The sequence below is a fragment of the Protopterus annectens genome, chromosome 10.part0, assembly GCF_019279795.1.
Source record: "Protopterus annectens isolate FY-2018-M chromosome 10.part0, PAN1.0, whole genome shotgun sequence".
Lineage (NCBI taxonomy): Eukaryota > Metazoa > Chordata > Ceratodontiformes > Protopteridae > Protopterus > Protopterus annectens.
This window is the reverse complement of record NC_056744.1, coordinates 136,826,212-136,851,146: the sequence shown is the minus strand read 5'-3', so window position 1 is coordinate 136,851,146 and position 24,935 is coordinate 136,826,212. Positions and strand designations below refer to the sequence as shown.

General features: G+C 39.1%; 1 protein-coding gene across 2 annotated transcripts in view; it reads right to left on the bottom strand.

Annotated features, from left to right (window-relative positions):
• The window catches only part of CEP112 (centrosomal protein 112), a 3,283,222-nt gene that overhangs the window by 2,025,613 nt on the left and 1,232,674 nt on the right, over positions 1-24,935 (bottom strand). For both annotated transcript variants that reach the window (XM_044085107.1, XM_044085108.1), the window contains exons 14-15: positions 10,826-10,955; positions 10,079-10,171 (exon numbers count right to left, since the gene is read on the bottom strand). In XM_044085107.1, the coding sequence (XP_043941042.1) occupies positions 10,079-10,171; positions 10,826-10,955 (223 nt within the window). The remainder of the gene's footprint in view (positions 1-10,078; positions 10,172-10,825; positions 10,956-24,935) is intronic.

Sequence of the window (24,935 nt, the reverse complement as noted above, 5' to 3'; positions counted from 1 at the left end):
CTCTCAGAGGCAAATAAGGATTCAGTGCACTTTGAAAAGGAGCAAGGCTTGGATGTAGATCTTAGCTTTGGGTGTATTATCTTCTTAGAACTCCACACAAGTTCTCCATCTAGTAATGTATTAGGTCCCTTTCAATACTGTTAAGCCTAGAGTGTGAATAAAAGCCTCATTTTCTCCTTTTCTAACTAGTAAGACATCAGTTTGTAATATGGGCCCTTGCATCATTTAGTTATACCATGGTTTAGTCTTAGTTTAAAAATAAAAAAAAAACACGGAGTCCTTGTGTAGTGCTGACTTGTGTTATGGTGATGACAGATAAAGTTAGATTTAACCATTTGCAAGCATCAAATGTGGAAATGTTTTCAGCAATGCAAGCTACACGGAGGTCTTAAATAAGTGAGCAACGACAAAGACAGACATGTAAGATACTTAAGAGTAGTTCAAAAATGTCACTGCACCAGTAATTTACTACATTTGGTTTGGTCCAGCACATTTTCCAAAATCGTTTCCCTTCTTTGTCAAGGTTAAGTTTGATTTTGTGCCATGAAGGTACTAATGTAAGTGGAACAATATTTGCATATAAATCCAGCACTGGCATATTCTTCCATTGGTTCTCTGAACCACAAGGAAAATGAGCTCAGAGCAGAAAGATAAACAGGTTGTAAACAAACCAAATTATTAACTAAAATTAGCAGTTTCGGAACATCAATAAGCACTAATTGCACAATAACCATGGACAATATATTGCACACAGTGGATGGAAGAAGGGACCCTTTACTGTTACTGTGACAATGTGAGGTACTGCCAGCTATGCCAGGAGAAGAAGGGCAGTGGATGTGTAACATATACCAGCATAGATAGCTAGAGTTCTATAAAGAATTATGTCATTTGTATATCAAACTGATTTGTGCAGATGCTTGTGTTATTTATTTATTTTTTATTTTTACATTTGTTAACCTGGTTAGTCTGACTGGACCCAGAGAGCCGTTTTTCAGCAGAGACCCAAGGAGAAAAGCTCCAGGAAAGTAATTAAACAATAAGAAAAAAACTAACAATTCAAGTTTTAAGATGCTTAACTGTACAAACACAGAGAGAAATATACAATACGAATATATACAAGGTAAAAGTACAGTATTTTGAGAATACAGTAACAATATGTTTGAGAAATTTGGTTAGCATTAATTTATTTACAAAGTATGTAGCAATGCCTAAAATAAAAAAAAAATTCAGAGTAACATTATTGCATAGTACAACAAAGATGCATTTAATATCATAGATGCTAACTGCATAGAGAGTAATATATGCAAACAGTTTAGGTAGTTACCAAGCAGATATGTTAATTCAGAGAAGAAGAAAAATTTGTTAAGCAATTTCCTGACAAGTACATATCCATGCCTGTTGATAATAAATTTTTAGTTGCTTTTTGAATTCGCCACTTTTGGTTGTGGAGCGAAGGGACAATGGAAGTCTCTTCCATGAGTATGCAATTGAATGACTGTAAAGTATTTTTCCAGTATTTTTGTTTGGCTTGGTCATCTGCAGAAGGTTATGCTGTGTGCTTCTGAGGTCACTATTGGGTTTGTAGGGTGTAATTATGGATGTAAGGGCAGGACAGAATTTGGAGCTATTTGGGATGCTGTGTGCACTTTGTAGTTGTGATGTTTGAAGCATGGGGGGAGCTCGGGCCATCTTAAGAGTTTCAGAGATATACAATGATGGCATTTGTAGCTATTACTGGATGCAAATCTTGCTATCTTGTTATAGGTGGTTTCTAATTTGGTTAAGAGATTATTTTGGAGGTCAGTAAGTATTGTTGCAGCATACAGCAGGTACAGTGGAATAAATGATTGAGCCAGTATAGGTCTAGATTTGTTAGGTATATATTTGTTGTTGTGGTATAGAAGACCTAGTTTTTTATTGGACTTTTTGATGCAGTCTAAGACATGTAGGATGAATTTTAATTGGTCTATAGTAACGCCAAGCAATTTGGTGTTTGAGTCAGTGGTGATAATTGTATTATCTAAGGATGAGATGGTGAAGTTGTCTTTAGCTGGATTGAGGTATTTTGGAAGGAAAAGGAGAAGCTTGGTCTTTTGGGGGTTGAAAAGCAGGTTGTTTTCAGTTAGCCATTGTTCTGCTAGGTGCAGAGATTGTTGAGTGACAGTGTGGAGATTTTGTATATTGTCGGAGGTGGTAATAATTGTGGAATCGTCTGTGCACTGTATTAAGGTAGAACAGGGGCAGGAGACATGGAGCTTATTTGTAAATATATTAAAAAGAAGGGGGCCCAGGACAGAACCCTGGGGAACCCCAATCTTAACAAGATGGAAAAGTGAAAGGATGTTTGCCATCTGACGGACTGATAGCTGTTTGAAAGGTAGCTGTTAAACCAGGAGGTACTGGAGGTAGAGAGTTGTAGGTTGGAAAGTTTGTTTAGGAGGATGGGATGGGAAACAATGTCAAATGATTTGGATAGATCAAGGAATAGAGCTGATATGACTTTATTACTGTCTCTGGCTTGTGCAGTGTTGTGTGTGAAAGATAGGAGGGCAGTGGTAATACTGTGCGAGGGTCGGAAGCCGTGCTGTGTGGGTGTAATTAGGTTTACCTGTAAGTGGTGATTTAGCATCTGTCTATGTACACATTTTCCAGTATCTTGGATAATGGGGATATTATGGCAATAGGCCTATAATTTGAGGGTTCTGTAGAATTTCCTCCTTTGTGGAGGGGTATTATGAAGATTTTTTCCAGATATCTGGTACTGTATTTTCTTGGATGGCTCTATTGATAAGTATAGATACAGGGTATGCTACAGATTCGGCTGTATGTTTGAAAAATAATGGATGGAGTTTGTCAGCTGATGAGGAACAGGATTTCAGTTTGTTAAGAAGTGATCTGATAAAGGAAGTTGCTATGGGTGCTAGGGAGAACGATGGAAAAGATGAGTTGAGAGGTGGAGTCTTTATATCAAGATTTTCTGGTTTAGTAAGCTTTTCTGTTGTTTCGGTGAAACAGTTAAGTAAGCTTGCAGTTTCATTAGAAGGTTTGTTAGGGAAGGGGTTTGGTGAAGAGGGGTTCCCTAGAGATAGTAGTTTATTTATGGAGTCCCAGAATTTCTTTGGGGTGGAATGTGGGTTGCTCAGAGATTTTGATAAATTTTTTTTTGTCTAGTCGGACCTACTTTTTTGTTTGGTTGCGAAGCTTTTTATATAAGTTCCGGTGGAAAGCTGAGTTGTTACTTTTTTTTCCATACTCTCCAGGCACTATCTCTCTTCTTCATAAGTGATTGAGTTGTCTGGTTTATACATGGTGCATAATTACATTTTAGCCTAATGTTTCTAATGGGAGCCAGGGTGTTAAGGGTTTTTAGGAATAAACTGCTGAAGCTTTGGACTGCCTCATTAAGGGGTAATGTGTGTAGGAATGACCATTTACAGTAGACAGTAATTCGTTTAGGGTGACATGGTTGTAGTTTTTAAGGATACAAGACTCTTTGTACTGGTGGCTCTTGTTAAGATTGGGAGAGCATCTTACTACTGAGGTAGGGAGTTGGTCACTAAGGGAGCTAGGTATGGTAGAAGGATTATGATAGTACTGGGGGTTGGATACTAATATGCAGTCGATAACCAAGCCATTCTGAGAATTGGTTTTGCTGGTGTATGGGTGAGGTAATCAGCTGGGTGACGCCATAACGGTTCATAGAGCAGCTAGGGGATGCAGTATCAACAAGGTTCCAGTCAATATTCATATCCCCAAGGATGATGGTTTCATATGGAATGGATACAGAAATGCAAGAAAGAAACTGCTCGAGTATGGGAATATTTTTAGATTTTTTAGACTGCTGCAATGACAATTTTTTTGTGTTGATTTAGGTTACAGGTTGCTAAATGTATTTCAGCAGGGCAGAGATCAGGGACAGCTGATACTGACAGGGGGGAGAGAGAGAGCTGGTCTGAGTAGAGTACAGCTACTTCTCCACCCTTTGTTTTACTTCTATCCAGTCAAACAATATTATAACCGGGGGGGGGGGGAGAATTTCACAGTTTGTAATATGAGGTTTTAGCCATATCTCAGATAGAGGAAGTATATCTGGGTTATATTTGTATGTAAATGTACAATGTATTTGTAAAGTTGCTTGTGTCCAAAATGTACCAACAGTGTGTCCTGCTGGACAGAAAAGAAATATACATTTATGTCAGACTGTACTACTGTAACTGATTAAATGTATATATTGTACCAGAGGATACTAGAAGAGAAGTGGTTAAGCTCAACCCCAGCTAACCTTTCAAAAAATATCTTGAAATGTATTACTTAATTTCAGCCATAAAGATTGTATCTTACAGGTCTCAATGCAGCCATAGACAAAAAGTCTGTACTAGGAAGCCTTCTGTATTGTCCTTAGCAGTGAACTAATTGCTACCCTGGAAGGGTGGAAGTGTTGAAATAGTTTTATGGCTTCCAGACGCTATAACATACCTTAACAAAGGTCTAGCTGTGTGTATGGTAACACATATGTGCAAGATTCGGGTTCAGTTTCTAGTAAAGGAAGTAATATGGGAGCCAGAAGTCAGATGACCAGATATATGTGATGTCATTCTATAATCCAGGCCTGGAATGATGTTTTAATACTAGAAGTCTCAGGGCAGTCTGTTTTCTGGAACCTAACATAGAAGGATCTCTCACCCACTTCATCTTGCCTTGCTCTAGTAAGTAACCAGGGAAAAGTAATTATTTAGATCAGTCAGGAAAATATAGCGCGAGCAGTTAAATATTGTTTTTCTGTATCTGTGTGAATCTATTCATCTGTGTTATTTTAATATTTTGTGTGATTGAAACGCTGGTGTTTATTGTAAATAAATGTTTAGTATTTTATTTTCATGTTATTTTATTATTTATTATTAAATACATTTAAAATTTTCATTGTGGCTGGTCTTTTAGAGAATATTTTAACCTTTGAGAGTACTTATATTTATTTGGTGACACTGTGGCTACTCCTGAAATCCTTGCTGTTTGGTCAACATTACCTTTTGTATTAGTATTAATTTCACTCAATATAATTGGCTACCCCTGTAAGAGCCTTAGAGTAACTGGCTTTGGAGCATCTGGTGGCAGTAACTTCCTTACAGTCTGGGCACTTTCCCAGACGTGTGTGTGTGTGTGTGTGTGTGTGTGTGTGTGTGTGTGTGTGTGTGTGTGTGTGTGTGTGTGTGTGTGTGTGTGTAAATCAAATCTCAGAGTGTGTTTCAGATGCTTGGAGCAGGGACACAGAGCACTGGTTTCACAAAGAGAGTGGTGGAGAACTTGGCTTGGACATTCAGCTGAGGACTCAACTCTACTCTTATTGGGGGCCTGGAAAGAGAGACAGATAGAGACAGGGGAAACCCAGATCCCAGACTTAGTGTGTCCCCTGTGTACTCTTAAGGGAAAGTGTGCTTGATGCAGAGAGCTGCATCTGGAAATACTGTGGGTACATATTTTTGTTCCAAGTGAACGTCCCTCACTGGTGTCAGTGGTGAGGATTCAGGCTCCCTGAGTACTGGCCCAGTGAAGGTGTGTCAGTTACATTATAGCGATCTTTCCTTGAAGACCTACTTTTATGATATGTCACACTCTGAACTGTCATCCTCAGAAGGGTCATCTAATGCTAAATCATTGCATTTTGGAAGAATCCTAAGAGATACTTGGTCCTCCTTGATAGGTGGACTGATACAGGAACCCATTAACACAGCCACTGCAAAAACCTCTAGAGTGAAGTTCTAAATTGTAATTTTTGTTATGGAGTGTACATTAGGATATGATGCTGCTTACAAGATATTTTGGGAAAACACGTGTCTAAAATCTGCTGCAGGAGTTGCAGCTCTATTGGAATGTGTTCTAACAATACTTTGCAAATATGTACTGTACCTTTCATAAAAAAGTCTGTTTCCCTGAAGGAATGAGCTTTTTTTGTTGTGATATCTTAGCTGCCTGTGGATGGCCAATGGCATAGAAGATGTTCCTCTTCATTCTGAAGATTTGAACAGAAGATAATAAGGTGAAAAAACTGATTGAGACTGACAGAGAAATGATTCTGGGAATAAAGGAAGTAAGCATTTTTATTATGGAATACTGTATAAGATGGCTTACACATCAAGACTTGCAGCTCCTAGTGCCTAAGGTTACTGCAACTAGAAGACTTTGCAGATAGGTATTTAATGCCCCCTGAAACAGCTGGTATAATGCTAACTTTTCCAATTTTAAGTTTAAGTTCTGCCTTCTTGGTGGTCTTATATGTGAAACTTTTAAAAAGGTCTTAAAAAAGTGTTTCCTGCATTCTGAAGAAAAACTGAAGAACAAGTAGAAATAGTAGAAACATGGATTTCACAAGAAGAATGAACCAGGTTGGATTCCAAGAGTGGGCTAAAATAACATATTTTAGCTGGAACTGGACAATTTAAAATGTCTAAATGTTTAGAAGATGTCCAAGAAATTAATGTCTTCAAATTCTAAAGTTAAGGTATTTCAGTAGCAGGCTTTTTAGCTTCCTTTAGAATGTAACACTTCAGCGAAAAAATTACAGTGAGGAATTACAATTCTGTCTTTCTGGCTGATGAATTAAGTGCTTGATTACTTTGTACTGAGATGTACAGCTTTGATCTGCTGTTGCTTAAATAAGGTTCTTGTGTAGAAATAAAGGCCATAGAAGAAGAGTGGTTAATTGTATCAAAAGATGCCATCTTGACCAAGATAACAGCTATAAAAATCAAATTAGCTTTGTCTGGTTTTGCTTTAAGAAGGATGCCCTGAATCATTAGGAATGGTGGGAAGGCATACAATGGGTACTGAGTTGAAAGGGAAAGAAAAAGTATCCACTTTCGATACTGTGACATGAATACATGAACAAGAGGTCTGAAGTCAACTACTGGGAAGTAGGGCAAATAGGATCATCTGTGTTATTCTTCACGTCTGTACTCTTGAGTATCAGAGGGTCTAATTTTCATTTGTGCATCATACTTTTCTGTCTAATGTCTATAAATGGCTCTGCTGTCCTAGAAGGTATGTTACTGAGAGCAGAAGGTTGTGTTGAATAACTTAGTGCCATATCTGAAGAATCTCCATGCAGAGATGGAAACTCTATTGCCTTCCAGTTTGATCCCCACACCTCTCAACCCCTTAGAGAAGAAATCTGGACAAAGCCTTAAATAATGGAGGGACAGTGGCCGAACATTGGGGCAATTTTTAAATATAGCTCTTAGAAATGAAGAAAGTTGCTAGAATAACAAGTTTTGTATTAGCACTTATTTTCTGAGGGGTATAAAGTCTAAATCTCAAATGAATGTCATTATTTTCTGACTTCAGTCCTCACTGAATTGCCAGTGGTTTGCCAGAAACCCACACTTTTACTGAGAAAGAGACCAAAAATATGAGGCAAAAATCTGGACATTCTGCAAAAATTTGTATAGTTGAGAGGTATGTTGGTCCCGTATTAAATTCCTGTAGTGTTGTCTGTTTTAAATTGAAAGCGACCAGGCCTTACAATAAGCTCCTCTAAAAGCTGTCTAGGTTCTTCAAATAGCTCTTCTTGCTTACAGATAGTCCCTCAAGCATGATCTATACACTCTGTAGTCAGCAAGTGAGATATTATTAGAGGAAGGTCCCTCAACAAGCCACAGTTCAGGCAGTCTATGAGTGAGTGGGATCAGTAATTTCAGAGAATCTGAAGACATATTCCAGATACTCCAGGTGGCCCAGGATGTCCTTCTTTTACAGAGTCTTATATAAGCAAATAGAATACAAGAAATGTGAGCTACAGACTACCTTTCTCTAGTTGTATCTCTTAGATAAAAGTATGAGATTAGTAAATGGATCGCTATTTGCTACCCTTGTGGAAACAAAATTTTCATTGACTAAAGAGGCAGACATTACTAATCACTGCAGAATACATCACTAGAACTGTTAATCTGACAGAGGGAAACAGCTGTTCCCAAAACTGATCTATTAGTAGGAAAATAATGGAGCTGTTCTGTTTTCTGAACTGTGTAAACACCAGTGCTAAACATCTGCCAAGTAGACTGTAGCTGTGGCTTTGGAGAGGAAAATGTAACCTCATGGCAGTCCTCTGAATTCATAGGATTCACAACGTAATCTAGTTTCATGACCAATTACACTTTGTCAATTCTCACCCTAAAGTTGCACCCCCTTTCTCAAGGAGGGCTACACTACTTAGTCCTAGGGAAAATTTTTGGGTACCCATCCAATGATTCAGGTTCTCTTTGAAGGATATCATTTGTCACACTGCTTTATCTACAGATATAATTCCAGAGATGAAGGAGGTGCTGCTTAATGAATTAATCTACTGTGTTCTGTCTCTGTGATTGTGGCCTCTTAGGTCCCTGTTTCTGGAGATATTAGACTTGCAGACATATGGGACATCAAGCACAATAGTGTGTCTAATAGCATGACAGGAGAGGCATGGATTGCCCCTTAAGAGGCTATAAGATACTGAGTAAAGGGACAGAGGTTTTAACCTCTCTTAGTAGCTCAGGGCATTTTTAACATATCAATAAGAATGCATTCAAGATTAAGTTGTGTTATTTTCTGTACATGTAAAATTATTCTGGCAGGTTCAGTTTAAGATACAAACATATGCAGACAAGACGTTCAAATGCCTTAATCTAGTGGGTCTGTTAAGCACTTGACAAATAACACAAGACTTTAAGTTGTGTACAAAGCCAAAGCAAAACAGTATGGAAATATATAGCATGAATAACTGTATGAAACTAAACGTGTTAATCAGTTTTAGGGGAGAATATAACCCCTCTTCAGAAAGAAGTCAAGATTATATTCATATCTTTAAAACAAAAACAGAGTTATGTGTACTTATCAGTAAGAAATTCCAGCACAAATCTAAGAAACTGAAGTCAAAAGTAAAGAATGAGGGAGGCTTAAACAGCTAGATTTGAGCTCAAGGCTAGAAAATCCACAGAAAAAATAAACAGCGAGTTCAAAATCACAAGACTGTTTATGTAAGTTTTAACTGCGTAACTGCGAACGTATGAATAAATTAGCCTTGTGGTTTACTCATTGTTAACCTGTTCTAAGAACTGAAAACAACAAATCCCAATATAGGGTTTGCATAGATGTCTCACATCATCTATTTAAGTACCTAATTAGGGAACAGAGCAGGATTACCCCTTGTATGGAAGAGAAACAGATACTGAATACAAGTTGGACCAATGGAAATTACATAGGTAAAGAAAAATGTAATGATTTACTGTTCCAGTGCTCCTCCCTGAAGATGATTTGCATATACTCAGGGGAAATTGTTGGCGGAAAGGCAAATATGCCTTAAAAAGTGCAGGACCTCATCTCATGAATTTAAGAAAAACTACATGACCAAGCACAAGAAGTAAGTAGCTAAATGTCTCAACTACTGAAGAGGGTCCCTAAAATAAGATCAATAATTTTTATAGTCTGTATTGGCAGGCAGTGCAAATAAAGATAGCATAAGAAAATCATCCTTTATCAAGGTAAAAAGGCAAGTTAAGATTAAATATACATTATCCTAAGAGAGTCCCAATACCTCCTGCGTAATCTTTCTCTCAAAATGGCAACCTGGGGTTAATACATGGTTTTGTAATGCAGCCACATCTGTTTTATGACTCTTGACTGAAATTAAGTCTTGCCAAGAAAAATAAACCAACTTAACACATTAAGACAAGGCAATCATATGGAGAACATATGCCTGCATCAGGAACCATACGTTTCTCAAAGAGGCGAGCCACTACCAGACAAATGTCATTAATAAATTACTGATGTCTGGAGAATGAATACTATCAAAAGCTACATTTAAGCTGACTGAGTTGAACCATGATCTGTATTTTACAATAACTGATCTGTCTGCCAGTAGATTTGCAATACAATCTCATCTAATTTTCTGTACACCCAATAAAACCAAAAAGCTTCTGGATTCATTTCCTATGTATGTCAGGTATGAGACTTCAAAGGACAGAAAATTCATACAGAATTTTAAGTAAAGCTAACCAATATTACAAATGCACTAACCATCAACGGTGAGGTAACTGGCCTTGCAACTTACCCTTAGATGCTGTTGCTTTTGATGGTCCACATCTTGAACCTGTTGCTTCAGTTGTGATATTGTATATTCTAACTCTTCAATAACACCAGAGGCCTGGAAGATAAATACAACTCTAGCAATTTTTACTTCACAATCTTGGCATTATAGAAATAAGATTGCACCTGGATTCCTAATGCTACAACCCTTCTGCTGTATCTTCAATACATAATAACAAGCCACTACTAATAACAACAGGTATTCATAAACCCAAAAGGCCTACAACAACTCATAGTTCCTTAATGCTATGTCCACCTCTACTTAATGAAAAACAACCAGGAGGAATCTGTAACTGTGACTGAGTTATCTGTTTAGAGATCTGTGTATCAATGTTAACAATGCTACCTGCATACTGTCTGATATTGAATAGTATCTTTAACCTAACTGTGCTTCTGGGATTCACCTCAAGAAGGTCTCTGTGGTCTTGCAGGACCTACTTCAGAAATTAAGTAAAAAAAAAAAAAAAAAAAAAAAATTAAACTAGCACACAAATGTGTGGATATACAGCTAATTTCATTAGTTAAAAGTTTACTTTATTTCTTTAGAATAGGCAGTGTCTAAGAATTCTGACAAAATTTCTGAAAACGGCATGCATTTTACTTTTCTTTAGGGTAGAATGCTATCTTTTAATGAAAAATACTTGCAAAGCCATGACAGATTTTAGATCAGCAATGATACATTCTTCTTTCTAACATGAAGGATTGTTTGTACCTTAGCAGCTGACAGGGCTTGCTCCTGCATCATGAAGTTCACATCTGAAGCAGATTTGCTTTGTATCTGTCGTATCTTCTCTTCGTACTCCTCTATTAGTCTATCCTTTTCCCTCTGAAGTGAACTGTACCTGTAGAAGGAGTATTAAACCAGGATACCATAAATCTTGAAATTTGTTACTTAAAAATTCCCTTCAATGAACTGATTATTTAGTAGCAAACTGTTAATCATTACAGTCAAAACAATGTCATATGCCAACTTCAGTTCCTTCTCTTTCTTCACCTGAATTCTTCTCATACTCAAAGAATGGAGTACACTCATGGCATCACTCATGGCATCATACAAGTAAAGCAAAGTACAGTTGTGCAAGCACACTTGACATAACAGTTGATGTCTGAATGATCAGTGCTGCAGTAGTCCTTAACCTATATGGATTATATCCTGCCAAGGATATAATAGTCTGACAACTTCCAAAGCTTTAAGACAGATTTCATGCACCTAAACTGTCAGGTAGCTCATGCTGAGCTGACAGGTTGACAAATTTGGGTGCCGAGTCATTCAGAGCTTTACTTCCACCAAAAAGTACACTCCTATGAGGCTTTCAAGGACTGAGGGTTGGCTTGGTGCTGTTCCTTTGTTGGGCAGATAAATTCTCTTTGGGGAAAAACCTTCCATTTTCTAAATACTGTTTGTGTTTTATCACTTTCCTCTTCAGGAAAGTTATTTTAAAGCTAGGAGATTTATGTTTTACTGGAGTGTCACGAGACAGCATTGCACTTTTAAACATTAGCGCTTGTGCAAAGTAACTAAAAACTATTTTTTTCTGTGGACAAATTATGTTTATTTTACTTTTCGGGGATGGCAAAGTGTTTTAAAATGCTTTTTACTGTGTTTCTTTGTGAAAAGTGACAGAAAAGCTTGTAGTTTTTACCAGCATCTGTTGCTGCTTGTCTTCCCTAGGAAAGAGGCACCACTTTTGGCTTGACCATGAAACAAACCACTGGTCACATGGGCGGTACCAGTGATCAATATGATTAACATCTGCATTTCTGTCTGATTCCTGGGACCTGAGTTAATAAGCCTCTGCCATAACACATTTTCTTTGTTTCAATGAGATGTCAGTAGAAATTTCAATTAGTTCATAGGAACAAATGAATACCTCTCAACCTCTTACTGCAAGAAATCTGGACAAAGACCGAAAATAGGGACATATTTTAAATATTACTCTTATAAGCTTAGAAAATTGCAAGAATGACAGAATTTGCATTAACATACATTTTCTGAAGGATTTGAAGTCTGAAACTCAAATGTATGTCATTATTTAGTAACTTCAGGTCTCAGAATATCCCAGTGATTTGCCAGAAAACAACAGATTTTATGAGGAACAGACTAAAAATATGAGCCAAAAATCTGGACATTCTGCGAAAATCTGTACAGTTGAGAGGTATGAATGGTATATGAATAATAACAATTTTCAAAATGCACCTAAAAAAATCTGCAATGTAATACATTTTTTACTAACTAAAAAACTTTTCCATGTGATGTATAAATTGAAAAAATTACCTGCTTGCTGTCGACTTTGTCTTTAACTTCCATCTACAGTAAGGTGGCATACATACTGCCAACATTTAAGGTAAAGAACATTTTTTCTGCTTTTAACATTTTAATAACTGTTTTCTATCTTCAGTTATCATCTGCCTGCTTGCCCAGTCTTTACCATTCAGTTATTTCTGTAATATTCTGTTTCAGAAACAGTGAACATTCCAGAATCTCTGCTGTACCTGAGACAAACATCTTAAAATATGATCTCTCTGTTCCTTCTGTTCCTGTAACTGTCTTAAACTATGATGCTAGAAGTGCACACAAACTGCCAACTAGACTAATTAAGATTTAAAGTTTAATTTCAACTTTCTTCTCTGCATCTAATTAAGTCAGTGACAGTTCATACAAATGTTAACATGTAAGTTCATATTTTAATAGCTTCTCACAACAGATTTGTGGCTTTTGATTTGCAGCTTTTATGCTTTTTACCTTTATTTTTCAGTGCAATAATTTTCTAAGTTTCACAGTTGCCTTAAATGACTACATGATTCATTACTTCGTGTAACTACTGCATCATTCCAATATCAAAGTGCTACTAAGTTATTTCACAAACTGTTAACAAACAGCTAGAGGATGGAGATAAAAGACCTATCTATTCCACCTCAGGATGCAAATAAAAGCAAACAGTTGATTTTTTTCCTAACCTGACCATAGCCGTCCGCAAATCTCTTCATTTCTTAACGTCCTTCAGTGTTGCCAAATCAACAACCCACTGCATTTGGTAATTCCGCACTGTTACCTAACATTCATATAATAATTTCCGCTCATCAGCTTTCTGAATGTACTTGTCTCAGTTTGCAGGCAATGCATCCTCATACATTTCATTCAAGAAGTGACTGACTGACTAGAAAACATATCAGGACCAGTTAAAGTCCAGCTTAAATTTATTACATTCAAATACAATAACAGCACCTAATAAACAAGCTAACCTAGAACAGCATTTATAATAAATGAAAACCACATACCAAGAAAAATATTTAGTATTTATATGAAAATATGTACTGCAGGTTCCCAAGAGTGAATGAGTACTGAAAACTTTGAAGGTAATAGTTATAAAAGAACATATGGACATTAGCCTACTTACAGTGGTAGCTCATTAACACAAATTTAAAAGCAATAAAAATAAACACTGATTATAATAAAACATTCTATAAACTTTTGTTTAAAGAGAAGACTATAAACTGTTCCCAAAATAGAATCATATCTACTTGTAAAATAATAGGTTCATAGGTAAGTACTAGTTTATCTGCCCAAGGGCATCTATAAGCCTAGCCAGAATGTGTTGGCTTTCGTCACCCCCTTAGATTAGTTCCCTGTGCCTCTGTCCAGCAGAGCCATTAGTTCCCTGTGCCTTTGTCCAGCAGAGCCACTGCAGTGATCCCCGGGGTAAAGTTTCTGTTTCCCATCCACTCGTCAAGGTTTCTCTTGAAGAGTGTTAGTAAGGGGCTCTGCCTAATGTAGATTGGAATCCTGTTCCAAAGCATGGGGAGTCTCTAGGACAGGAATCTATCCCTCCAGCACATCCTATTTATCTTTGTGGTGAGGTTTAGATCCCTAGAGTGTGTGGCTCTCGGGAATTTGTTTTTTTTTTAGGTGGAGCATGTCCATCAATTCTGGGTTGGACATGGCCTTGTATGTCAGGCAGAGATCACCTCTGAGTAAGCGGTATGCAACTGAGTACAGCTGGAGTTTCTTCAGTCGGGCTGCATAGGTACTTCTGTGGTCTTTCCAGCTGTTGCAGGTGTCTTGTAAGGTACATCCCAAATAGGGCATTATACTCTATGATGGGTCTGATGAGTGATGAGTAGAGGGGAACAATAACCTCTTCTGTTCTAGATGCGAACCCTTTTGTAATTTGGTGGGTCACATAGAAGGATTTTCTAACCATCTTGACAATATGATTATCAAAGGAGAGATTACTATCTACTTGGGTCCCCAGATCCCTTATTACATATTCTGTATTTAGGGTACTACCACGTATGTGGTAGTTCGCGGGTACTTTGTTTTTTCCAAAGGGGATGACTATGCACTTTTTGGCATTTAGCTTGAGGCCATGATTTTGACACCAGGTATCCGTCTCAGTGAGACCCTTCTGGAGGATGTCTGTATCAGTTGGAGAGTCAATTATGGCCCCCAGTTTGCAGTCATCTGTGAACTTGGTCAGCCATACTCCTCCTGTGCTTGCCTGTACTTCTGAAAAGTATATACCGAACAGGAGGGGTCCCAGGACTGAGCCCTGGGGGATGCCACTTGTAACTGGTTTAGAGTTGGACCTATAGCCTGCAACTCTCACCATGTGGGTTCTTTCCATGAGCCAATTGGCAACCCATCTCATGACGTAGGGGTTTATGTTCTGGCTGGTGAGCTTGTCTATAATACCAGAATGGGGAATGGTATTGAAAGCCTTTGCAAGGTCTATGTAGGCTGTGTGGATCTCCCTTCCCTCATCTAAAGCCTTGGTAACTGTCTCAAAGAAGTTCACCAGGTTTAGGAGGCATGATTTGCCCTTAACAAAGCCAAACTGGGTAGTGTCCAATGTTTGGAGGTTCCCAATGTCTCTGTTAATGAGTTCCATGATGATGTGCTACATAGCCTTGCAGACCAGGCTAGTCAGGCTTATAGGGTGATAGTTCCCAGGGTCCGTTGTGGCTCCAACTTTGTGGAGTGGGATAACTGTTGCTGTGCACCATTCTACAGGTGCGTAGCCTGTAGAGAGGCAGTGTGTTTAGGTGAGGGGTTAGTTCATTTTGGAGCTCATGTAAGACACAGCCTGGGACACCATCTGGTCTCATTGAAGCTATGTTTTTGGCTTTGGATAGGGCTGTTTTAACCTGTGTGTCAGTGATTGCTGGGGCTCTACATTCTTCTGGTATGGTTATGGACCCTTTAAGGGGTGAAGTTTGCACTAAACTTATCTGCCAGAATGTTGGCAACATCATTCGGTTCAGTGTATTCTGTGCCATTCTGCACTACCTCAGAGCTAACTCAGAGCAGATCTGAGAGTTTCCACTTAGGTTCTTGACATAGCTAAAGAATGCTTTGTGGTTATCTTTGGAGTCCTTGGCAATTTTTCTTTCGAAGCTAGCCTTGGATGATTTTATGAGGGATCATAGTTTCTTGCTCATAGTGATAGTCTGATAAATACAGTTTTCCAGTATATGTATCATATATATATATATATATATATATATATATATATATATATATAAATATATATATATATATAGGTTTACCATCATAATATTGAATGATAAAATGTCTAATTATCATTTGGTTGAAAAATTATATCCCAACCCAAAACATTGAATTGTCAAAATGTCTACAATCATTACATTGAAAAAGCAATGAGATCAACTCTACTATTTTGCAGGGGGCTATACCCCCTGCATCCCCCATGTGGGGGGCTATGCCCCTCACACCCCGACTACTTAAATATATCAACTTGAGATTGCACTACAGTGCAGAAATGGGCAAATTCGATAATTTTGACACTGTGAATTTAGACTAATTTAATTTCATTCAATATTATGATGGTAAACCATATATATATATATATATATATATATATATATATATATGGGTCACCTTCAGATGCCCGACAATGCGTTTCGCCGACACGGAATCCGACGGGATGAAAACACCGACAACGCAGATGACCGACAAGGTGAGAACCCGACGGACTCGGTAAGTGTGCGATCGAGTGAGGGATTTAGTGTTACGGAGTGGACAGGTAAGTGTGCGATAGTGAGGGACTGTGGGTTTAGGGGTGGGTTAAGTGAGTTAGGGTTAGGGTGCAGGTAGGGTGAGTGTGCGGTAGTGTCGGACCTTGGGGTTAGGGGTGGGTAAGTGAGTTAGGGTTAGGGTGCAGGTAGGGTGAGTGTGCGGTAGTGTCGGATCTTGGGGTTAGGGGTGGGTGAGTTAGGGTTAGGGTGCAGGTAGGGTGAGTGTGCGGTAGTGTCGGATCTTGGGGTTAGGGGTGGGTAAGTGAGTTAGGGTTAGGGTGCAGGTAGGGTAAGTGTGCGGTAGTGTCGGACCTTGTTAGGGTTTGGGTTAGGGATAGTGGATATGTTATGTAGTGTACTGTGTTGTTTACGTGTAGTGTGTTGGTGTAATGGTTTTCGGTGTTTTGCGTTGTCGGTATTTTTAGTTGTTGGCCTTTTGGTGTCGGTGATTAGTGTGTCGGCGAAACACGATTTCGGGGATATAAAGGTGATCCATATATATATATATATATATATATATATATATATATATATATATATATATATATACACACACATGTATAGAGAGACAGATACACACACGTGTGTGTGTGTGTGTGTGTGTGTGTGTGTGTGTGTGTGTGTGTGTGTGTGTGTGTGTATATACATACACACACACAGATATATATGGCTTTATATCATATTATCAAGTTTTCAGAAACTCAAAATTCATATGGTTTCCAAAAACTTGAGTTTAAAAAAAAAATCCACATTTTTCCAACACCCCCTGCAAATTATATATACCATCTTCAACATTGCACTATAGTAAGGAAAAGAGTGCACAACTTATATAAGTAATGGCACGTAGACAGTAGACTTAGCTTCAACCACCATGTGGCTACAGTGGTAAGGAAATAATTTTATGTTGCACACCTTATAAGTAATGGCATGGCATGGCATCTAGGTCTAAAGAGATCATTATCCCACTGCACTCTGCCCTTTCCAGAGAAGAGTACAATGCTCCCTGTGGTATGTACCGGACCAGGCATATGCAGCAACTGCAGTGATTTCAGAGTTTCCTTAAAAACAAATACAAGACGTAACAAATCTGCCTTATGTAGTGTGCCTGAAGGCCTTTCCCTCTACTCAGTCTTCTAGAGATTGCTGAGGGGTGAGCTATGTCTGTATTACAAAGCATCTACAAGCCCCACACCTATGAATCTCCTGCATATTTGTAAGTCAAACAGTACCAGAAATACAAGGTCTAGGGACCAGAACTTTGTGATTTAAACAAAATATGCTAGACAGATAGATATGTGTCCCACAGACTGCTCCTCCTTTAGAACACGTTTCCCATCCATGTGAAGCAGATTCGTGTTACCCAATTTAAGTGGAACCTGGACTAGTAGATGGGGAATAGGAAATTTACACTGGGCCTGGCACCCATGTCCCTTATGGACAGAGGTAGCTTATAACTGCCTGCCCTCATTATTGTTTTGGGGAAAACATGGCTAGGCTTAGAAAGGCCACCAGGTTGTTAGCGTAGTAATAATCTATGACTCTGAAATCAGAAAAAAGTACAAATGGAAATGTTTATGGAAGAATTAAATATACCAAGGCTAGAAGTAGATAAGACTCAATTAACAGTTAGGATAGGAGGAGGTGAGATAAAAATGGTGATGTATAACCAATCTACAGGAAAGTCACCAGGAACAGATGGTTATTTCTGTAAACTAGGCAGGAAGAAAGTGATAAAAATCTGTAAAGTTTGCAGGAAGAAAGTGATAAAAATCTGTAAAGTTTTGTTTAACAGTATTTGAAAAGAAGGACAACCATCAACATCCTAGAAGAAAGCTGTGGTGGCTGTAATACCTACAGATGGCAAAGATCCATCAGAACCAGCTTCATATAGGCCCATTTCAATTTTAAACCACGATTATAAAGTGTTTATATATAATGGGTACAAGAATACCAAAGGTGATGCCAAAATTGAGGGAGATAGATCAATGTGGTTTTCTGGAGAGGAGGCAAACATTTGACAACATTAAAGAACAATGATGATCCAGAGGAAAGCAAAATATAAGAAAATACCTCTATTGTTGGTGGGTCTTGATGCAAAAAAAAAAAAAAAAAAAAAAAAAAAGAAAGAAAAAAAACAACATTTCACAGAGTAAGCTGTGATTTTATGAGATGGGCAATGGAAGCATTTGCATTCCCTGACACAATAACAAGGTTAATTAGGAGGATATATGAGGGAGTGGAGGTGAAAATTGAAGTGGGCGGTTCCTCTCTGAACAGAGGTGTTACGCAGGTGTGTCCTCTTTCCCCTTTGTTATTTGCATTATATTTAGAACCACTGGCAAAGAAAATAAGGGACTCAGAAATTTGAGGATATAATTGGTATGGTAATCAAGAAAAAGTGACTTTATTTGCAGATGTTATATTATTCTGTACCTGAGAAAAACAGAAAAGAACATATCAATGTTGAAGAACATTCTGAGACAGTTTCAAGCCTATTCAGGACAGAAAATTAATGAAGATTAAACAAAGACAATACTCAACGCCAGAAGTATAAACCTCAAGATGCACGCACTCGAAACTCTCCTTAGCATGGAGAACATCGATATCTGTGCAGTAACAGAAACCTGGTTCAAGGCTCCCGAGAGCACCCCAGTACTACCAGGTTATACCTCATACCATGTTTTTCAGCCCCAAAACTTGGACGGAACCACAAAAGGAGGGGGAGTATCAATATTCGTCAAAGATACCCACACCACCAGGTTGGTGGCACAGCACGAAGCATCAGAGACTATCCATGTGCAACTAACAGTGGGTAAAACTGCCTTCCAGTTTATAGCCTGCTACAGACCACCCTCCCAAACCCAAGAACCCCACTCGGCCTTCCTGAGAACACTGGAAAATATGAAAGTCTCTCCAAACACCATTATACTGGGTGACTTCAACTACCCTAACATAGACTGGGAGCATTACTCTAGCACCAACACCCTAGCCCAAAGGTTCCTAGAATTTATAAATTCAAATGCTATGGAACAACTTGTTGCCACTCCCACAAGAGGGGAAAACATACTGGACCTGATCATCACCAACATGGGGACTCTATGCTCCAGACCAGAAGTGTATCCCTCATTGGTAAGATCAGACCATAAACTAATCTCACTAGATATTCACATCCCGACCCCAGCCCCTGCTCAGAAAACCACAGTGAAAAACTTCTCTAAAGCAAATTTCACACTCCTCAAAACTGAAGTGGAATCCTTCAAAGCCCCCGGGCCTGTGGAAAATATGACCCAGACCGCAGAATCCTTTATAAACTCATTCTATGAACACCTACAGGAATGCATGGATCATGCAATCCCAAATAAAACCAAGACCCAATCCTCCAAAGTTAGGCGTCCTGTCTGGTGGACCCCAGCCATAAACAAACTATACAATAGAAGGAGGAAGCTACTACATGATAGAGCAAAATCCCAAAAAGGGAAGGCATCTCTGATCAGTATTAGCAAAAAACTATGGGCACTCATAAAATCGTCTAAGGCCAGCTTTGAGAGAAAAACTGCACAGGACACTAAGGATAATCACAAGACTTTCTTTAGTTATGTTAGGAACCTGGGTGGGAATTCCCAGATATGCTCAGAATTAGTCCAAAATGACAAAAAATACACCGAACCCACAGACATTGCCAACATCCTAGCTGACAGGTTCAGCACAAACTTCTCCCCCCCTTCCCCACCAAAAGAGCAAATATCTATCCCAGCAGAATGCTGCCCCCCTGACATCTCAGATGCTCAGGTAAGAGCCGCCCTCTCCAAAGCATAAAACACAGCATCAATGGGAACAGACGGTGTCCCGGGCCGTGCCCTACATGAACTCCAAGAAGAACTAAACCCAAACATAAAACTACTGTTCAATCTCAGCCTTACTACAGGATATGTACCCAAAGAGTGGCGTACAGCAACAGTGGTCCCTCTCCACAAAGGTGGTGCCTCAATGGATCCTGGAAACTATCGCCCCATAAGCTTGACTAGCTTGGTCTGCAAAGCTATGGAAAGGATCATCATGGACCTCATAAATAAAGATATTGGGGACCTACAGACACTGGATCCTACCCAGTTTGGCTTTGTTAAGGGTAGATCCTGCCTCTTAAACCTGGTTGATTTCTTTGAAACAGTCACCAAGGCCATTGACTAGGGGAAGGTGATCCACACAGCCCACCTGGACCTTGCAAAAGCCTTCGATACAATACCCCACTCAGGCATTATAGATAAGCTCACCAGCTTAAATATAAACCCCTATGTCAATAGATGGGTTGCAAACTGGCTCAAGGACAGAACCCACATGGTTAGAATTGCTGGAGCCATGTCAGACTCCAAACCAGTTACAAGTGGCATCCCACAAGGCTCAGTCCTGGGACTTCTCTTGTTCGGTATATATTTCTCAGAGGTACAGGCTAACACGGAAGGACTGTGGCTGACCAAGTTCGCAGATGACTGCAAACTGGGTGCCATAATAGACTCTCCAGCCGACACAAGCATCCTCCAAAAGGGCCTCATAGAAACAGACAACTGGTGCCAGAGCCATGGCCTCAAGCTAAATGCCAAAAAGTGTATAGTCATCCCCTTTGGCAAAAACAAAGTGCCCACAAATTACCACATAGGTGGTAATCCATTAAGTACGGAAGAAGTAATTAGGGACCTGGGGACCCAAGTTGATATCAATCTCTCATTTGACAACCACGTGGCCAAAGTGGTTAGAAAAACATTTTATATAGCCCACCTAATCATGAAGGGATTCACATCTATATCAGGGGAGGTCATTGGGCCTCTTTACTCATCCCTCATCAGGCCCATAATTGAGTACAATGCCCCTTTTGGGATGTACCTTACCAGACACCTGCAGCAACTGGAAAGACCCCAAAAGTACCTCACCAAGAGGATCAAAGGGCTCAAACAGATGCCATATGCTGCCCAGTTAAAGAAACTCCAGCTCTACTCAGTGGCATACCGCCTGCTCAGAGGCGATCTGTGCCTGACGTATAAAGCCATGTCCAACCCGGAATTAATGGACATGCTGCACCTCAGAAAATCCAAATCCCATTGAGCTACGCTCGAGACTTGAACCTCAGCAATGAAATAAATAGGACATGCTGGAGGGACAGATTCATAACCCAGAGGCTCCCTTCACTCTGGAATAAAATCCCAGTCCAGGTTAGGCAGAGTCCCTCACTGACTCTCTTCAAGAGGAATCTTGATGAGTGGATGGGGGATCGTAGGTTTACCCCGGGTATCACTTCTGTGTCACTGTTAGACAGAGGCACAGTATACTAACCTCGAAAAAGGGCATAGCAAAATTCATTTAAAATGGATGGCGAAAGCCAAACACACTCTGGCTAGGCTTATAAATGCCCTAGGGCAGATAGCCTAGTATGAACCTATGAACCTATGTAAACTATGTACTCACACATAAATTGGTTCAGCAATACCCATATTTATGGGGACATGATAAAATGAAGTACTTAGGAGTTTGAGTTAAAAAGGATCCTGTTATGGCAGCTAAGGATATGTAGGAAGAGAATAAAGAAAAGATAATACAAAAACTGAAAATCTGGAAGCTCTGTTATCGATATGGATAGCAAGATAGAAGCAGTGAAAATGTTTTGGTTCCTTTAGTTTTATACACAGATCAGGCATACTTAAATCAATCAGAGGAAAAGATGACAATTGCAACTAACAAAGATTTGAAAGACCTGGGAGGGGAAGAAGGCAAGAGTGATGTAGGATAAGTTTATCCTGCCAATAGAACAGGGTGATTTGTGATTACCTGATATGAAGGGGTATTTCAGAGCTACATAATTAACGTGCATACGCATAGCACAAGCAGAAAGCTATGATTCGAAGTGGAAAGGAATGATGATGAAACAGGGGGAAATGCTCAAGAAAAAAGGAGAGTGTGGGATTTTGAATGCAGATTCTTAAGGAGAATAACAATAACCATATAGAATATTATATTCATAAAGTAGCAGAAAGTATTCTAAGAGCAAAGCCAACGAAGGAATGGAGAAAGGAGATTTTGCCAATAGGGATGACTGCACTTAAGAGTAGAGAGAATAGGCAAGAGGGGACTGGAATTTACTGGAGAAAACTGGCAAAGGAACCAATGTACTGGAAGTAAATAATTAGAGAGGGAAAGTAAGAGAATGGGAAGAGGCTATGAATACATTTTGATTGCAGGCTACAGACTGCCTTCTCTATCAAGGAGTGCTATCAGAGCATAGGTAAACAGAAAGGAATAGCGGGATCCTAAGTGAAAGACTTGCTATGGTAGAGTTTTTAGTTAACTCTAGAACTGAGGTTGCTAAAAAAGGGATAGTTAGTAGGGCATATAGAATGTTGCTGCATAATAACTGTAGGAATCAATCAGAGGCAGTTGTAAAGGATTGGGAATTGAGATTAGGCAAGCAATTGAATCCTTACATCTGTTCTGATCTTTGTCTCCTTTTTGTTCTCTGCTTGTTCTGTTCATTTTACTTGTTGCTGCACTTGAAAAACACTAGCATAGAGCTGAATCTACTACTGTTTGTGACCTTTGGAGCTTCTATTACAGTTAACCTTTTGTCTAGAGAAGCCTAGCTATTGCTTCATGGGAGGGGATCTCAGTTTGGTTTGATCTAGCCAGAGGTACAGCTACGGCACTCTGTTTAGTGAGTTTTTGATTGGATAATTTGAACTTTGGCTGGTTCCTGTTTCTCTGCCTGAGATAGCCAGTGTTTAAACCAGTTTGTACTTGTTTGCTCAAAGCTGCAGTGAGAGTTAGGCCTTCTGCCCTTGTTCTGCTGTGTTCCAAAAATCTGCTGTGAGATTACAAAAGATAAGTGCTTATTTTCAACTGTTTTCTGCATTTCTTATTAACTAAAACAATATTTGTTGTATATCTCTTTAAACTGTGCAACTGTTTTTTAGGCTTAGTGAATTGAATCCTTACCTCTGTTCTGATCTTTGTCTCCTTTTTGTTTCTCTGTTTGTTCTGTTCATTTTACTTGTTGCTCTACTTGAAAAACACTAGCATTATAGGTGAATCTAGTACTGTTTGTGACGTCTGGAGCTTGTAGTACAGTTAATATTTTGTCTAGAGAGGCCTAGCTGTTGCTTTATTGGAGGAGGTTTTAGTTTGGTCTGATCTAGTTAGAGTTACTGCTGCAGGGCTCTGTTCAGGGTGTTTCTGAATAGATAATTTGACGTTTGGCTGGTTCCCGTTTCCCTTTCTTAAACAGCCAGTGTTTAAACCACTTTGTGCTTGTTTGCTCAAAGCTGCAGTGAGTTAGGCCTTCTGCCCTTGCTCTGATGTTTTCCAAAAACCTGCTGTGAGACTACAAAAGATAAGTGCTTATTTTAAACTGTTTTCTGCACTTCTGATTTACTAAAACAATATTTGCTGCCTATCTGTTTAAACTGTGCAACTGTATTTTAGGCTTAGTGAATTGAATCCTTACATCTGTTCTTATCTTGTATGCCCACCCACCTGCCCAACTGTTGTGGTCTTAAAGCTTGGTGGCTTTTGAGTTGCCCACTTCTACTACAAATTTGATAATGGACACTCATCCCAGTCCCATTGCATCAGCTCATTCTACAGATTATGGTGAGATCAGTTATGAAGGCCCACCCATTGCATCAGCTAATTCTACTGAGTACAGTGTGATCAGTTGTGAAGGCCCACCTCTTTAGCTTCCTAACCTTGAATTATCTTCCGTCTCCTGACTTTCTACTTTAAAATATATATAATGTGCCTCTTCCTACTTCATTCTGCTGCTTGTGCTTAGGTGTTCAACTGCATTTAGTTTGCCACATTTGTTGCTGCTTGTTGGTAGCCTGATTAAATTGATGACAGTATTCAACTGAATTGCTGCTTTATTCAAGCTGTTTTTTACTGTTGTGATTGTGAACTAACTTATCATATTTGAACTGTTTTAAATCAATTTACTAACTGCATTTCTTTACCGTTTAACTGTATTTCATTGCTATTTACTGCAATTCATCACTGTATAACTGCATTTTACTGTATTTCATCACTGTTTAACTGTATTTTTTCATACTGTGAGTTCAGTTTTTGTCTATAAGTGGTTAATCTGTGCTTTTCTGTGAGCTTCACTGTGTTCTTAGCCCTTCATTTGAGTAGCATAGTCTGGATACAGGTTTGCTGCATTCAGAGCTATTTGTTTTTGCCTTCTGTGTTTCTGGCAGCCATCTTGTGTTGGTAGGGACCTATCTTTTCTGCTAGTGAGAGTAGTAGAGCTGCCTGGACCTTGTCTGGCACAAGCTGATTGACAAAGAAGACAGGGGCTAGATTTCTGTGTTATTAGAATCTTCTATTTTTTGTGGTATTTAAACCCCCGCGAACCCCGCGTTTTAGCTGGTTTGGGCTTGTTTGCATGTCAGCCACTACAGCTGCACTATTTTTAACCCACTGAGAGGGATTCCAGTTACAAAATTCCCCTTAGTATCACTTGTGTGATCACCTAGTAGTACTCCTCTTAGACCTTCCACCCTTTACCCCCTTAGCTCTCTCTGGCCTCTGCCCCTCAAATTCTGACAAAAATAGATGGATAGTTTCCTACAGTTTCTCCTGCCAGTCTGGTTGATATGGGCATCCTGAGACAGTGTAGTAACTGTCTCATGTACACTGACAGCCCTCTACTACTACCACCTAGGAATACAATTTGTGAGAAATGCATTTACATTACGAATCTAGAGTCAATGCTCTCTGTCTCACAAGCCAGTATACTGGGCACTGAG